General features: G+C 42.6%; 1 protein-coding gene across 1 annotated transcript in view; it reads left to right on the top strand.

The window, feature by feature from the left end:
• Positions 1-16,071, top strand: part of FAM177B (family with sequence similarity 177 member B) — a 38,845-nt gene that overhangs the window by 12,777 nt on the left and 9,997 nt on the right. The window contains exon 4 of the mRNA XM_053709371.1: positions 5,585-5,682. Within this exon, the coding sequence (XP_053565346.1) occupies positions 5,585-5,682 (98 nt within the window). The remainder of the gene's footprint in view (positions 1-5,584; positions 5,683-16,071) is intronic.

The following is a 16,071-nucleotide window of genomic DNA, read 5'->3' as shown; positions in this document are numbered from 1 at the left end:
CTAAAGTGAACAGAATATCATTCAGCGTACAGACAACTATGAGAAAGCAGCCCTCTTCATCTTTTTCAATATATTCTAGTGTGTATTTTACATCTCTCCTAATCAGAATGGCCACCCCTCTTTTCTTTTCCTTAGAATTTGAGGCTGTCTCTCAGACAGGATAGTATGGAGAATTTTGGAAGAACCGGGAACCCCCCCCCGTCCAATGTGTCTCCTGGAGAAATATCAATTGTATCTTGTGGGTCAAGAGATAGCATGATAGGAGGCTGCATTTTGTGGGGGAATTTAATCCTTCAGTATTAAGAGTGGCTACTTTGATCAGGGCCATATTATCGGTGAAGTGGGAAAGGGGAGGGGAAAGTACTCAATAAGGGCAACTCGAGAGTGGCTCGTGCTTTGTCAGAGTCGTGCAAAGAACAAGGTATCTATATAACCCCTTGATATGGAGATCGTAGGAGTCTTAAAGGCTGAATAAAAGTGATTAATTCACACTTTCACAATGAGTGTTCTCACAAGGCTTCACCTAGGAGAGCACCACTAAATATGTGGGGGGGGAGGATAGCTAAATGCGGCCTTACTAACCGCCAGTCATATAAGGTAAGAATGTAGCATACTTTAACTTAGTAACAGTTAGACTAAGCCCCACTAGCCGGCCCCCGGGCTCAAAACCCCCCAAGCTAGTATTAGCTGATATTCATATCACAGATGACTGGGATTACCAAATGAAGGGTGGCATAAGCCCGGGATCCAGGGAGCAAAGCAAAGCCATGCATTAAATAATAAACAAATAACAGACAAAAATATCAAACAAGAAAAAAAACAATATTTTTAATATCCCTTAGAAATTTAATAAGTTACCCCGATAGGGACTGTGATAACAATGTGCAGGTACATATCAAAATGTATGACTGTGATTCCATCTCCCCATCCTCTCTGCAGCTGGCTGGGAAGCTCCGGTTATACTGGAAACTAGGGTCTAAGCTACCCTCAACGGGTCATTAGGTATGGAGAGGGGAGATCCAACCAACTCTTGGGATTTAGCAGACCCCTGCAGTAATCTGGCAAAATGCTAGCTAGATATAATTCCCCCTTTATATAGTGGGGGGGGGGGGGGGGCGGCTATCTGGGTACCGTACCTAACAAAGAACAATTGTTAAGAAACATCTACAATTAAATATTACAATCAGACAGGAGCAATGGTAAACATGTGGCAGGTACAGAACAAGGCATTTAGATTGCTATCTAAGTTTCAGTTACCTCGGATGTTCTACAGTTTTTATTATTCTCACCCGCCTTTATCCATGTCTAGGATATCTTCATGAGTTCACTACGGGTAAGTCTCTATCCTCTACACATAAACAAAGTATAAGTATGGATAGGGTCTCTACTTTTTCTGGGCAGAGTTAGGGCCCAGGGGCCCCAGTAGTCTCTTTGCGTTAGAAGTAGATCTTTGCGGCAAGGGTCCCCACTCCGGTGCTGATGCTCGCAGATCGCAGGCTCTGTTGGAGTTTGTGGGGGCATCATCAGAATCTGCTGGTAGGTAATCCCATCTCTTCAATAGTTCCCTTGCTTGTTGTGGTGTAGAAGCGACATATTACTGTCCTTCTCTTGTGATAAAAAAAACCTCACTGGAAACCCCCATCTATATTTAAGACCTTTGTCCCTCAGCAGTTTAGTGTAGGGAAGATAGTGCCTACGAAGTTGGAGCGTGTGAGGTGAGAGGTCTGGATATATTTAAAGCTCTTTGAATTTGTCCAGTAAGACCTTATCTTTAGCCAAGGCTCTGAGTAATTTTTCACGTTAGGTATAGTAGTGAAGTCGGGCAATGACATTCCTTGGTTTCTCTGTATCAATGGATCTTGGCCTCAATGCCCGGTGGGCTCTATATATCAGGGCTTCTTTGCATAGGGTAGGGCCCAGAATAGATGCAAAGAGGTCTTGCAAGTAACTCTCAAGATCTTGAGGTAACACTGTTTCTGGGACACCTTTTATCTGTATATTGTTGCGGCGTGACCTATCCTCCAGGTCGGCCAGCTTCATCTCTAGATCTGATAGTTGTCCAGATAAATTCTGTGAGTAGCTTAGAAGATTGGCATGGTCTATCATCAGGTCCTCTTGAGTGTCTGTGCGTTCTCCGATCGTAACTATGTCCCTCTTTAAATCTGCATGTGATCTGTCAAATTTTTTTTGACAGGGACTCGTGATGGGAGGCTAGTAGCGATTTAATAGAGTCCATCATGTTATTAGAGAGGTTGTCAGCTAGTGAAAGATGAGAGGCCTGCTGTGATAGTGCCGTGCCAATCTGGACATCCAAAAGGCTTCCAGTGTCTGAGCACTCATGATCCAAGCCTGTGTGGGCCGCTCTGTTTGACTGTTGGAAGTGGTCCACTACCGTTCTTTTAGGGATAGAGTGTGGCTTCTGTTTTCTCCTGAAGGAGTGAGACATGTCGACTTTGTGAGAGAGACTATAGTCTATGGGTATACTTGTTTGATCTAGGTATGCTGTGATGAGTAGTGAGACTGGTGGGATTCAAGCCTCTAGGTGGTAATTACATAGCGAAGAGGATCAGGATATCCAGATGAATGATGCCGCTCCGAGCAGCATGGGAGCAGGTCTCTCTCAATGGGATGTACCCATGGAGGGCGGTAAAAGGGAAAGGTAGTTGAAGAATGTCCACTAGGAACGTGTAGAATGGAAGGGGTGAGAGAGGTCTATCCCCCAATGCCACCCCAGGCCGCCACTTAGCAGAGAGCCAGGGCTTGAAAAGATGATGCAGGCCTCGTGTCTGCTTTTGATGTTATCCTGTCTCTCTTTTTAAGGCTGTATCACTATAGTCCTACTGTGTGTTACTCCAAAAAGTGTTCTCACAGGCAAATGTGGACGATTGCAGCTTTACCATATAAGGCTTAGTATTGGTTCTGTCACAGTCCCTTATAATTTTATAAAACCCTATTGTAGTGAAGTGAAGTCCCCTTAATAAGTAGGGAGAATGGGTGCCTGGATCAGCAGTGGGATTGTTCTTTTTGGGCCGTTCCCCCAAACCCCTGAGCAGTGTGTGTTCAAAGATAGGGGACTTTCTATTCAGTGTTTGCCTCGTGGTGTAGCTGGAAGCTTCTAAGTTAGGCCACAATTCAATTTCACTCAGAGGCCCTCTACAGACCGGCCTGTAAAGTGTGCTGTGTGGCTGCTTATTGGACAGCTATCATTACCCCTGGGAATCCATGGGAGATCAGGAGGATATTGTCTGTTAGATAGGGCCGATGGGATCCGGGCCCAGGCTGAGAGGTAGGCCGAAACCGCGGCTGCAGTGGGAAAGTGGCCGTGGGTGTGCGGATGTCATGGAGCTGCTGACTGGCTAGCTATCTCTGCCTCCGAAGAGGTGCACGAAGCTAGAGAGGTTTCGCCTGCTTGCGAACCCACTTGCGATGGTGGTGCGGTCCGGGTATGTGCCGGTGTGTAGGCCTCAAACACTACCTCCCGGTAGCGATCGCGGGTGCCCAGGTGACCTGCAAAGTTCTCAGTGAGGCTCTCAATGTTGCCTACCCTACGGGATGAAGGGGATGCAAGTGTTTACCCTGATTTCGCTTTTTTTTTGCGAGGTTAGTTAAGACTTTAACCTGAGCTCAGGACAAGTGCGACCGGTTGGCTTGGATGCTGGCTCCGCCCCGTTATTTAATATATTTTTTTTTGTAGTGGTCCCCACACCACCACCTCACCTTTTTTCTGTAGCGTAGCGCCCATTCCCTCCTCCCTATCCCTTTATTTTGTTAATGTTTGCAGTGTAGGGCCCTCCCACTCCCTCCTTCCTCCTCCACCTCCCACTCCCTCCTTACTCCTCCACCCGCCTCCTGAATTCCCTCCCACACCTCCCGTCGGCACCAGCAGACGATCGGGCATCTGCCTTCATATGTAAGCGAGGCACAGATAGTGCTCTGGTTACATATGCGGGCAGATGCCTCAAGTTCAGGAACTCCAGCTCTTGGCTGTAACTTAACAGCCCAGACTGCTGGCGCTTCCTGCAGCTACAACGTTTATATACGTTGTGCAGTACGATAAGCAAAGTATATATATATATATATATATATATATACTTCCTAATGGGCTAAGGGGTTAAAGTCCGTCTAAAATATTGCTTAGATTCAGGACCTGATTTTAAAACATGTAAAGTTTACCATCATATACTTGTATTAGCAAACATGTTACTACTAAACATTATTACTAGTTAAATGGACACTTAACACACATGTACCTACCACAAATCATGGATGCTGCCATAATGTAACCTAGGTTTTACTGCAGATAACTATCTCTAAAGGTGAGTTGTTGCACATGTGCAAATAGGCCAGTGCTGGAAAGTAGTGAAAACCAGATTACAACATGGCGTCACCCATGGGAGGTGGGGAATAACCTCGTTACTATTCTGATAAAATATATTCAGTGTTTAATGTCCCTTTAAGGTTCATATGTGCATATGCTGCAATGCCCAGTGCAACAGCATCAGACAATACACCTGCCCAGAAAGCCAGTGGTGGTTCTTACAACGCAAAATAGGTCATCTCTGAAACACCTGACACTACTGGCTCTCTCCTGCAGGTGCACTGGGCCCCTGAAACAACAAAGGTATGTTTGTTAATACAAATATACTGCAAACTGATTTAAATGCATTCATGAATATTTCAGTTTTGATTACTTTTATACTCTTTAAAGGGATAGTAAAGTAAAAAAAATATTTCATGATTTAAATAGGGCATGCAATTTTAAACAACTTTCCAATTTACTTGTATTACCAATTTTGCTTTGTTCTTTTGGTATTCTTAGTTGAAAGCTAAATCTAGGAGGTTCATGTGCTAATTTCTTAGACCTTGAAGACTGCCTCTAATCTGAAAGCATTTTGACAGTTTTTCACCACTAGAGGGCGTTAGTTCATGTGTTTCATATAGATAATATTGAGGTCAGGCACGTGAAGCTCCTAGGAGTCAGCACTGATTGGCTAAACTGCAAGTCTTTCAAAAGAACTGAAAAAAGTGGGCAGTTTGCAGAGGCATAGATACAAGGTAATCACAGAGGTAAAAAGTATATTATTATAACTGTGTTGGTTATGCAAAATTGTGGAATGGGTAATAAAGGGATTATCTTTCTTTTTAAACAACAAACATTCTGGTGTTTACTGTCCCTTTAAATGTTTCATTTATTAAAGGGACATTAAACACTAAATACTTTTTTGGATACTAGATTTTACTGTAGGTACCTGAAGGAGAGTTGCTGCACATGTTAGCACTGAAATGCATTGGAAGCTAGATTTCAACATATCAGCACACCCATGACTAGAGGTAGGCGGAGAAAACCAGAGTACTACTGCTTATAAAATGTATTTGGTGTTTAATGTACATTTAATCTAGTGGGGTGCATGACCCATTAATGTATTCCTGGCCTCTGGTCGTGAAAAATGTGAGGCAAATATAAGCTAATTTTATTAAAGGGGTTTTGGGGCTGGCAGAATTCCCAGTGCCTAGGGCAGCAGAACAACTAAATATACCACATATATTAAGGTAACATATTAACTGATCTATGATTTTATTTCAGCCTGTGATTTCCTTGGAGGACGTTTAGCATCAATCTTTGGCTTGAATCTGCCAAAATATCAATACGTCATTGACGAATACAACAGGATGCAGGATGAGGTACAAGAAAAGTTACAAATATTCATGATCTAGTTGGTACATACAATTTTAAAAAATTTCCAATTTACTTCTGTTATCAAATTTGCTTTATTCTCTTGGTATTCTTTGTTGAGAGAGCAGAAATGCATGACTGGGAGCTAGCTGAACGCATCGAGTGAGACAGGGACAAGAGACATGTATGTGCAGCCACCAATAAGTAGCTACTTGCCATTTGTACATTGCTGCTCCTAAGCTTACATGGGATTGCTTTCAACAAAGAATACCAAGAGAGAAAAGCAAATTGGACAATAGAAGGAAACTGGAAAGCTGTTTAAAATTGCATGCTCTGTCTGAACTAGGTACAGTAAGTTTAATTTGAATTACACACATTGATATGTTACTGAGCTATATTCACCTGTTACTGAATCTCATTAAGAGAAGTAGTGTGGTCTTTACTCAGACTATTTCACCTAAGTAGAAGAGGTCTTTTTCAAGTCCATTCACACATCTACTGTGATAAACACAGAAATGTACTAGTCAGGTTATCCGATTTGTATTTGCTACAAATAAAATAATACACAAGGCACAAATCTTGGGACGTATACATTGGCTTACAATACACAAGTACAAGTTCTGTGAGATTACAGTCTAATAATGCAAACCAAACATGTACTACGTATAAACTGCTTGGGAATGCATCCATAACCTGTACACTCTGAAGCCTTAAAGAAACATGAAACCCAAATTTTTCCTTTCATAGTTCAGATAGAGAATACATTTTTAAACAACTTTCTAATTTACTTCTATTATCTATTTTGTTTCATTCTTTTGGTATCATTTGTTGAAGGAGCAGCAATACACTACTGGTTTCTAACAGAACACATGCGTGAGCAAATGACAATCGGTATATATATATATATATATATGCAGCGACCAATCAGCAGCTAGAACCTAGGTTCTTTGCTGCTCCTGAGCTTTCCTAGATAAACCTTTCAGCAAAGGGCAACAAGATAAGGAAGCAAATTAAATAATAGAAGTAAATTGGAAAGTTGTTTAAAATTGTATTCTCTATCTTAATCATGAAATAATTTTTTTGGGTTTCGTGTCCCTTTAAGGGTCAAGTACAAAAGCAATAGCCAAGCATTTCTTTCATGTAATTGGCAAGAGTCCATGAGCTAGTAACGTATGGGATATACAATCCTACCAGGAGGGGCAAAGTTTCCCAAACCTCAAAATGCCTATAAATACACCCCTCACCACACCCACAATTCAGTTTTACAAACTTTGCCTCCTATAGAGGTGGTGAAGTAAGTTTGTGCTTGATTTTCTACGTTGATATGCGCTTCTCAGCATTTTGAAGCCTGATTCCTCTCAGAGTAAACTGAATGTCAGAGGGATGTGAAGAGAGTATTACCTATTGAATTCTATGGTTTTCCTTGCGGGAAATATTTTTCATAGGTTCTCTGTTATCGGTCGTGGAGATTCATCTCCTACCTCCATTTTTCAGATCGACGATATACTCTCATATTCCATTACCTCTACTGATAACTGTTTCAGTACTGGTTTGGCTATCTGCTATATGTGGATGGGTGTCTTTCGGTAAGTATGTTTTCATTACTTAAGACACTCTCAGCTATGGTTTGGCACTTTATGTATTAATATAAAGTTCTAAATATATGTATTGTACTTATATTTGCCATGAGTCAGGTTTATGTATATTTCCTTTTGCAGACTATCACTTTCATATTTGGGAAAAAACATATTTAGGAAAATATTTCTCTTACCTGGGGTATAGTCTTTTTTCAAATTGACTGCTTTTTCATTAAATTTTCACGGACAAAATTAGGCTTGCGAGGTTGCAAAAAGTTTATTGCGTCATTTTTGGCGCAAGATTTTCTTGGTGCAAAGGTTCGTCCGGTGACGCAAATTCGTCAATTCCGGGGTCTTATTTACGCCGAGTTTCCTTGCACAAGGTTGCGTCTGCAATGACGCGAGTGTGTCATTTTGCATTGTGCGTCATACTTGGCACCAAATAATTTCATTATTTAAAACCCCATTCCTATATGCCTCTTGCCTTTTTATATGTCAGAGGGCTATGCTGTTTGCATTTTTGTTTCCCATTCCTGAAACTGCCATATAAGGAAATTGATAATTTTGCTTTATATGTTGTTGTTTTTTTTCCTTACATTTGCAAGATGTGTCACTCTGATCCTGTCTCAGAAACCACTGTTGGAACCCTGCTGCATGATAACAGTTCTACCAAAGCTAAGTGCATTTGATATAAATTTTTGGAGATTATATCTGTGGTATGTAATAGTTTTCATGATAAGCTTTTACATGCAGAAAATGTATCCATCAGTAATAGTACAATGCCTGTTGTTCCTTCAACATCTAATGTACATGATATCCCTGTGAATATAAAAGATTTATTGCTGATGCGATTCAGAAGGCTTTGTCTGCTATCCCGCCTTCTAATAAACGTAAAAGGTCTTTTAAAACTTCTCATAAAGTAGATGAAATTTCAAATGACTGACAACATACTGAATTATCCTCCTCTGATGAGGATCTATCTGATTCAGAAGATCCTTCCTCAGATATTGACACTGACAAATCTACTTATTTATTTAAAATGGAGTATATTCGTTCCTTGTTAAAAGAGGTGTTGATTACGTTGGAAATTGAGGAAACTAGTTCTCTTGATACAAAAACTAGTAAACGTTTAAATTCTGTTTATAAACCTCCTGTGGTTACTCCAGAGGTTTTTCCAGTTCCTGATGCTATTTCTGATATGATTTCTAAGGAATGGAATAGGCCTGGTACTTCTTTTATTTCTTATTCAAGGTTTAAAAAATGGTATCCTTTGCCAGCAGTTACATTGGAGTTTTGGGAAAAGATCCCCAAAGTTGATGAGGCTATTTCTACTCTTGCCAAACGTACTACTATTCCTATGGAAGATAGTACTTCCTTTAAGGACCCTTTAGATAGGAAACTTGAATCTTATTTAAGGAAAGCTTTTTTATATTCTGGCTATCTTCTCAGGCCTGCCATTTCTATGGCTGATGTTGCAGCTGCATCAACTTTTTGGTTGGAAAGTTTAGCGCAACAGGAAATGGATCCTGATTTGTCTAGCATTGTTCGCTTGCTTCAACATGCTAATCATTTCATCTGTGATGCCATTTTTTATATCATCAAAATTGATGTTAAATCTATGTCTTTAGCTATTTTAGCTAGAAGAGCTTTGTGGCTCATATGTTGGAATGCTGACATGGTATCTAAGTCTAGATTACTATCTCTTTCTTTCCAAGGTAATAATTTATTTGGTTCTCATTTGGATTCTATTATTTCAACTGTCACTGGGGTGAAGGGAGTTTTTTTGCCTCAGGATAAAAGACCTAAATCTAAAGCTTCTAACCGCTTTTGTTCCTTTCAACAAAATAAGGAACAGAAACCCAATCGTTCCCCCAAAGAATCTGGTTCCAATTGGAAACCTTCTTCAAGTTGGAGTAAATCCATGCCATTTAAGAAACCAAAGCCAGCCCCCAAGTCTGCATGAAGGTGCTGCCCTCATTCCAGCTCAGCTGGTAGGGGGCAGATTAAGATTCTTCCAAAGCATTTGGGCAGATTCTGTCCAAAATCAATAGATTCAGATTGTCTCTCAAGGGTACCGAATAGGATTCAGAGTAAGACCTCCTGTGAGAAGATTTTTTCTCTCATGCATCCCAGCAAATCCAGTAAAGGCTCAGGCTTTTCTGAAGTGTGTTTCAGACCTGGAGCTTTCAGGGGTAATCATACCAGTTCCGTTTCAGGAACAGGGTCTGGGGCAATGTTCCCTCTAATTTTTTTTACAGCTGTGCGGAGCTGCTACTGCTCTGAGCAGAATTTTTTTACATGACCTGGTAACTGGACAACACTTTGATATAGAATGACTGTGTGTGTGTGTGTATATATATATATATATATATATATATATATATAATTCCAGGCAGAGTATGGCACTCACGATTCCCACATGTGTATATATAGAGGTTACCGTTATTCACTTTCTTGTTATGTCTGAGGAAGGAGGTAATACTCCGAAACGTCACATCTTGTGGGATTAAAAGATATCCTTTATTTAAATACCAGTGAGTGCCTGCTTCTTTTAGTTTTATATATATATATATATATATATATATACACACACACACACATACACACATACAAGGTTTGAAAAAGTTGCCCAAGAGCTAGTGGTCCCATGAAAGGGAGGGAGACACAGAGGGAGGAGAGACACAGAGGAAGAGAGAGAGACACATAGGAAGAGACAGACACAGGGGGAGAGAGACACGGGAGGGAGGGGAAGGGAGGGGAGGGGGAGGGAGGGGAGAGGGATAAGGAGGGAGGGGGAGGGAGGGGAGGGAGGGGGAGGGAGGGGAGAGGGATAAGGAGGGGGAGGGGAGGGAGGGGGAGGGGAGAGAGGGGGAGGGGAGAGAGGGGGAGGGGAGAGAGGGGGAGGGAGGGAGGGGGAGGGGAGAGAGGGGAAGGGAGGGGGAGGGGAGAGAGGGGGAGGGAGGGGGAGGGGAGAGAGGGAGGGGGAGGGGAGAGGTGGAAGAGTGAGGGGGAGAGGGGGGAAGAGTGAGAGGAGAGGGGAGAAGGGGGAAGGGAGAGGAGGAGGAGAGAGGGGGAGGGGAGAGAGGGGGAGGGAGGGGGAGGGGAGGGAGGGGGAGGGAGGGGGAGGGAGGGGGAGGGGGGAGATGAGAGAGGGAGGGGAGAGAGGGAGGGGGAGGGGAGAGAGGGAGGGGGAGGGAGGGGGAGGGAGGGGGAGGGAGGGGGAGGGGAGAGAGGGGGAAGAGTGAGGGGGAGAGGGGGGAAAAGTGAGAGGAGAGGGGAGAAGGGGGGAGGGAGGGGGAGGGAGGGGGAGGGGAGAGAGGGGGAGAGAGGGGGAGGGAGGGGGAGAGAGGGGGAGGGATGGGGAGAGAGGGGGAGGGAGGGGGAGAGAGGGGGAGGGGAGAGGGAGGGGGAGGGGGAGGGAGTGGGAGGGGGAGGGAGAGAGAGGGGGAGGGAGGGGGAGGGAGAGAGGGAGAGGGAGGGGGAGGGGAGAGGGAGGGGGGAGAGGGAGGGGGAGGGGAGAGGGAGGGGGAGGGGAGAGGGAGGGGAGGGGGAGGGGAGAGGGAGGGGAGGGGGAGGGGAGAGGGAGGGGGAGGGGAGAGGGAGGGGGAGGGGAGAGGGAGGGGAGAGGGGGAAGAGTGAGGGGGAGAGGGGGGAAGAGTGAGAGGAGAGGGGAGAAGGGGGAAGATTAAGGGGGAGAGGAAGGAAGAGTGAGGGGGATAGGGTGGAAGAGTGAGGGGGAGAAGGGGGAGAGACACACAGAGGGTGTAAAAAATATTTAAGGAAAAGTGTTTGCAATTTTTTTGGAACTCTTCTATATTTCTTTGGGGGGAGATAAACTGCAGATACAGGAAACAGGAAGGATTGAAGGGTTAATCCAGTATTTATAGGTTGAGCTAATCACCGGTCCACAGCAGAATAACACCATGAGTCAGGGACTAGGTTCAACTGTTATTCTGCTGTAGACCCGGTGATTAGCTCAACCTATAAATCATGGAAAGAAATCATGATTCTCCTGCAAACTAACACTGTAGGGAACCAGAACACTAAACTTCAGTATACTTCCTCCAGATAAAGCATTATGTGTAGCCCTCCAGAACAGACCTTACCTTCCCTCCTACATCATGCTTGCAGCTTGCACGATCATCATGCATTATTTGTAGCCTCAGTAACAGGTGTTTAAAGCTGGACACACTGCCAGCACAGCTGCCATCCACTTCCTTACAGTCATAGGGAGCACAGACCTCGCAAAGCAGCACATTTAACTGACAATGCCAGGAGTGAACCCAGGAAGACTATGTAGTAAGTGTTTGTTAGCTGGGTACTATTAGGGTCACTGCTGCTTTGCGAGGTCTTCGTTAGCTGGGTACTATAAAGGTCACTGCTGCTTTGCGAGGTCTGTGCTCTCTATGACTGTAAGGAACTGGCAGCTGTGCTAGAAGTGCGTCCAGCGATAAGTACCTGTTACTGAGGCTACACCCCCTGCTCCTCCCGCCAATACAGAAGCCCGCGGAAAAAAAAATAAGAATGACTATATGAACTCAGACACTCACCTTCACAAGCTGCCAGCTCAGCAGGACACATTATAATGATGATCGCTATTCGCATCTAAAACTTCCCAACGCTATGTTGCAACAAGCAATCCCCTCACTGCCCCCAATCATGCGCGGCCTGTCTTTATCAATGCGCGGGACTACCCAGATTAATGCGCGGCCGCGCTGCCGCGCACGTTACAGGGAACACTGGTCTGGGGTATTATTCAAATCTATTCATTGTCCCAAAGAAAGAAAAGTCATTCAGACCAGTTCTGGATCTGAAAATTTTGAATCATTTTGTAAGAGTGCCAACTTTCAAAATGGTGACTATAAGGACTATTCTGTCTATTGTTCAGAAAGGGCATTATATGTCCATGATAGACTTACAGGATGCATATCTTCATATTCTGATTTATCCAGACCACTATCAGTTTCTGAGATTCTCATTTATAGACAAACATTACCAATTTGTTGCTCTTCCATTTGGCCAAGCGACAGCTCCAAAAATCTTTTAAAAGGTTCTCTGTGCCCTACTCTCTGTAATCAGAGAACGGGGTATTGCAGTGTTTCCTTATTTGGACGATATCTTGGTACTAGCTCAGTCTTTACATTCTGCAGAATCTCACATGAATCAACTAGTGTTGTTTCTTCAAAGACATGGTTGGAGGATCAATTTATCAAAAAGTTCCTTGATTCCTCAGACAAGGGTCACCTTTTTAGGTTTCCAGATAGATTCAGTGTCCATGACTCTGTCTCTAACAGACAAGAGACAAATAAAATTGGTTTCAGCTTGTCGAAACCTTCAGTCTCAATCATTCCCTTCAGTAGCTATGTGCATGGAAGTTTTAGGTCTCATGACTGCAGCATCAGACGTGATCCCCTTTGCACGTTTTCATATGAGACATCTGCAGCTTTGTATGCTGAATCAATGGTGCAGGGATTATACAAAGATATCACAATTAATATCCTTAAATCCCAATGTTCGACTCTCTCTGACTTGGTGGTTAGATAACCATCGTATAGTTCAAGGGGCCTCTTTTGTTCATCCAACCTGGACTGTGATCACAACAGATGCAAGTCTTTCAGGTTGGGGAACTGTCTGGGGATCTCTGACAGCACAAGGGGTTTGGAAATCTCAAGAGGCGAGGTTACAAATCAATATTTTCGAACTCTGTGCTATTTTCAGGGTTCTTCAGGTTTGGCCTCTGTTGAAGAGAGAACCGTTCATTTGTTTTCAGACAGACAATATCACAACTGTGGCATATGTCAACCATCAGGGTGGGACTCACCGTTCCCAAGCTATGAAAGAAGTATCTCGGATACTTTTTTGGGTGGAATCCAGCTCCTGTCTAATTTCTGTGGTTCATATCCCAGGTGTAGACAATTGGGAAGCGGCCGTCAGACTTTACATCCGGGGGAGTGGTCGCTCCATCCAGATGTGTTTTTTCAGATTGTTCAGGTGTGGGGTCTTCCAGAAATAGATCTGATGGCTTCCCATCTAAACAAGAAACTTCCCAGGTACCTGTCAAGGTCCAGGGATCTTCAGGTGTAGGCGGTGGATGCTTCTAGTTCTTCTTCCAAGAGTGATCTCCAAGATCATCATGGAACAATCGTTTGTGTTGCTGGTAGCTCCAGCATGGCCTCATAGGTTTTGGTATGCGGATCTTGTTCTGATGTCCAGTTGCCAACCTTGGCCACTTCCTTTAAGACCAGACCTTCTGTCTCAAGGTCCATTTTTCCATCAGGATCTCAAATCATTAAATTTGAAGGTATGGAAATTGAACGCCTAGTTCTTAGTCAGAGAGGTTTCTCTGACTCAGTGATTAATACTATGTTACAGGCTCATAAATCTGTTTCTAGGAAGATTTATTATCGAGTTTGGAAGACTTATATTTCATGGTGTTCTTGTCATAAATTCTCCAGGCATTCTTTTAGAATTCCTAGAATTTTACAGTTTCTTCAGGATGGTTTGGATAAAGGTTTGTCTGCAAGTTCCTTGAAGGGACAAATCTCTGCTCTTTCTGTTTTATTTCACAGAAAGATTGCTAAGCTTCCTGATATTCACTGTTTTGTACAGGCTTTGGTCCATATCAAGCCTGTCATTAAATTAATCTCTCCTCCTTGGAGTCTTAATTTGGTTTTGAAGGCTTTACAGGCTCCTCCTTTTGAGCCTATGCATTCTTTGGACATTAAACTACTTTCTTGGAAAGTGTTGTTCCTTTTGGCAATCTCTTCTGCTATAAGAGCTTACAAATTATCTGCTCTTTCTTGTGAATCTCCTTTTCTGATTTTCCATCAGGATAAGGCAGTTTTGCAGACTTTATTTAAATTGCTACCTAAGGTTGTGAATTCTAACAACATGCTTACCAGAGGGTCTACGCGTTTCGGTCCTCAAAAGACCTTTTTCAAGACTGAAAAAGGTCTTTTGAGGACCGAAACGCGTAGACCCTTTATGTGTACCTTTTTTGTGATTTTATATCAAGTTTTATTATCCCCACCACTGTGTTGCATTCTACCACATTCCACCTGTTACCATTTTTACTGTGTTGTAATTTACCACATTGTATTTGTTCTCTGGGAGCTTTCAAGCATCCACACCCAGGTCTATTCTGGAATAGGGTTATTCTCTTAACGTTGCACGCACCTCCCACAATTCACCACAGTGCACACTATAATATGGATCCATAACTGACTCCACTGACCCACAGCATCCCACCCATTCAATTCTCAGACAGCCTGATTAACCTTTTTTACGTACCCTAGACTTCTACGTTAATTATATGATTGTCAAGATATTTCTGGTTCAACGTTTTTTTTAATTTTGCTAGCAATCCTATGGTTTTAAACATTTTTTATTGCCTTTCTTAAAAACTTGCTCGGCAATCCTTGCCACCACACCATTTGGTTTTACCTTATTTTACAATTTATGCCGTTTATTGTTTTATCTGATTGTAATAAATCCACATTTTAAACGTATCGGCAGTTCTGTATATCTGTCCCTTGGCCTTTTGGCGCTGTACCAATCCCTGTGTTTCAGTAAAGCTTTTGATTCATCAGGCTTATTTGGAGTCGGGTCAGGCCCCGCCACAGAGAATTACAGCTCATTCTACTAGATCAGTCTCCACTTAGTGGACTTTTAAGAATGAAGCTTCAGTTGATCAGATTTGCAAAGAAGCAACTTGGTCTTCTTTGCATACATTTACTAAATTCTACCATTTTTATGTATTTGCTTGTTCGGAAGCAGTTTTTGGTAGAAAAGTTTTTCAGGCAGCTGTTTCAGTTTGATTCCTCTGCTTATGTTTAAGTTTTTCTTTTCAGTTATGAGAATATATTTTGGGTTGTGGATTAATTTTTTTCAGCGGAAAATGTTATTATTTTTGTCCCTCCCTCTCTAGTGACTCTTCTGTGGAGTTCCACTTCTTGGGTATTACTATCCCATACATCACTAGCTCATGGACTCTTGCCAATTACATGAAAGAAAACATAATTTATGTAAGAACTTACCTGATAAAATTAATTTCTTTCATATTGGCAAGAGTCCATGAGACCCACCCTTTTTATGGTGGTTATGATTTTTTGTATAAAGCACAATTATTTCCAAATTCCTTTTTTGATGCTTTTTACTCCTTTCTTTATCCCCCACTACTTGGCTATTCATTAAACTGAATTGTGGGTGTGATGAGGGGTGTATTTAAAGGCATTTTGAGGTTTGGGAAACTTTGCCCCTCCTGGTAGGATTGTTTATCCGATACGTCACTAGCTCATGGACTCTTGGCAATATGAAAGAAATGAATTTATCAGGTAAATTCTTACATAAATTATGTTATTTAACACATATGTTAAAAGTTACAGTTTGAAACACTATTACAATTTTATCAAAGTAAAGATTAGATCACAGCTTTTAGTAATAACAAAAACTTAAATTAAAAATAAATATATTTTTTCTTTTACTACAACCTGTTAAATATAATATTCATCTAATTCATCTAGCAAATTAACGGCTAGATTACGAGTCTTGCGTTAGCCTTAAAAAGCAGCGTTGAGAGGTCCCAACGCTGCTTTTTAATGCCCGCTGGTATTACGAGTCTGGCAGGTACAGGTGTACCGCTCACTTTTTTCCGCGACTCGAGCTTACCGCAAATCCCCTTACGTCAATTGCGTGTCCTATCTTTATAATGGGATTTGCCTAACGCCGGTATTACGAGTCTTGGAAGAAGTGAGCGGTAGACCCTCTCCTGTCAAGACTCCTACCGCATTTAAAAGTCAGTAGTTAAGAGTTTTATGGGTT

Source organism: Bombina bombina, chromosome 4 (genome assembly GCF_027579735.1).
Source record: "Bombina bombina isolate aBomBom1 chromosome 4, aBomBom1.pri, whole genome shotgun sequence".
Classification (NCBI taxonomy): domain Eukaryota; kingdom Metazoa; phylum Chordata; class Amphibia; order Anura; family Bombinatoridae; genus Bombina; species Bombina bombina.
Note: the sequence above shows the minus strand (reverse complement) of the source record. Positions and strands in the feature narration are given on the sequence as shown.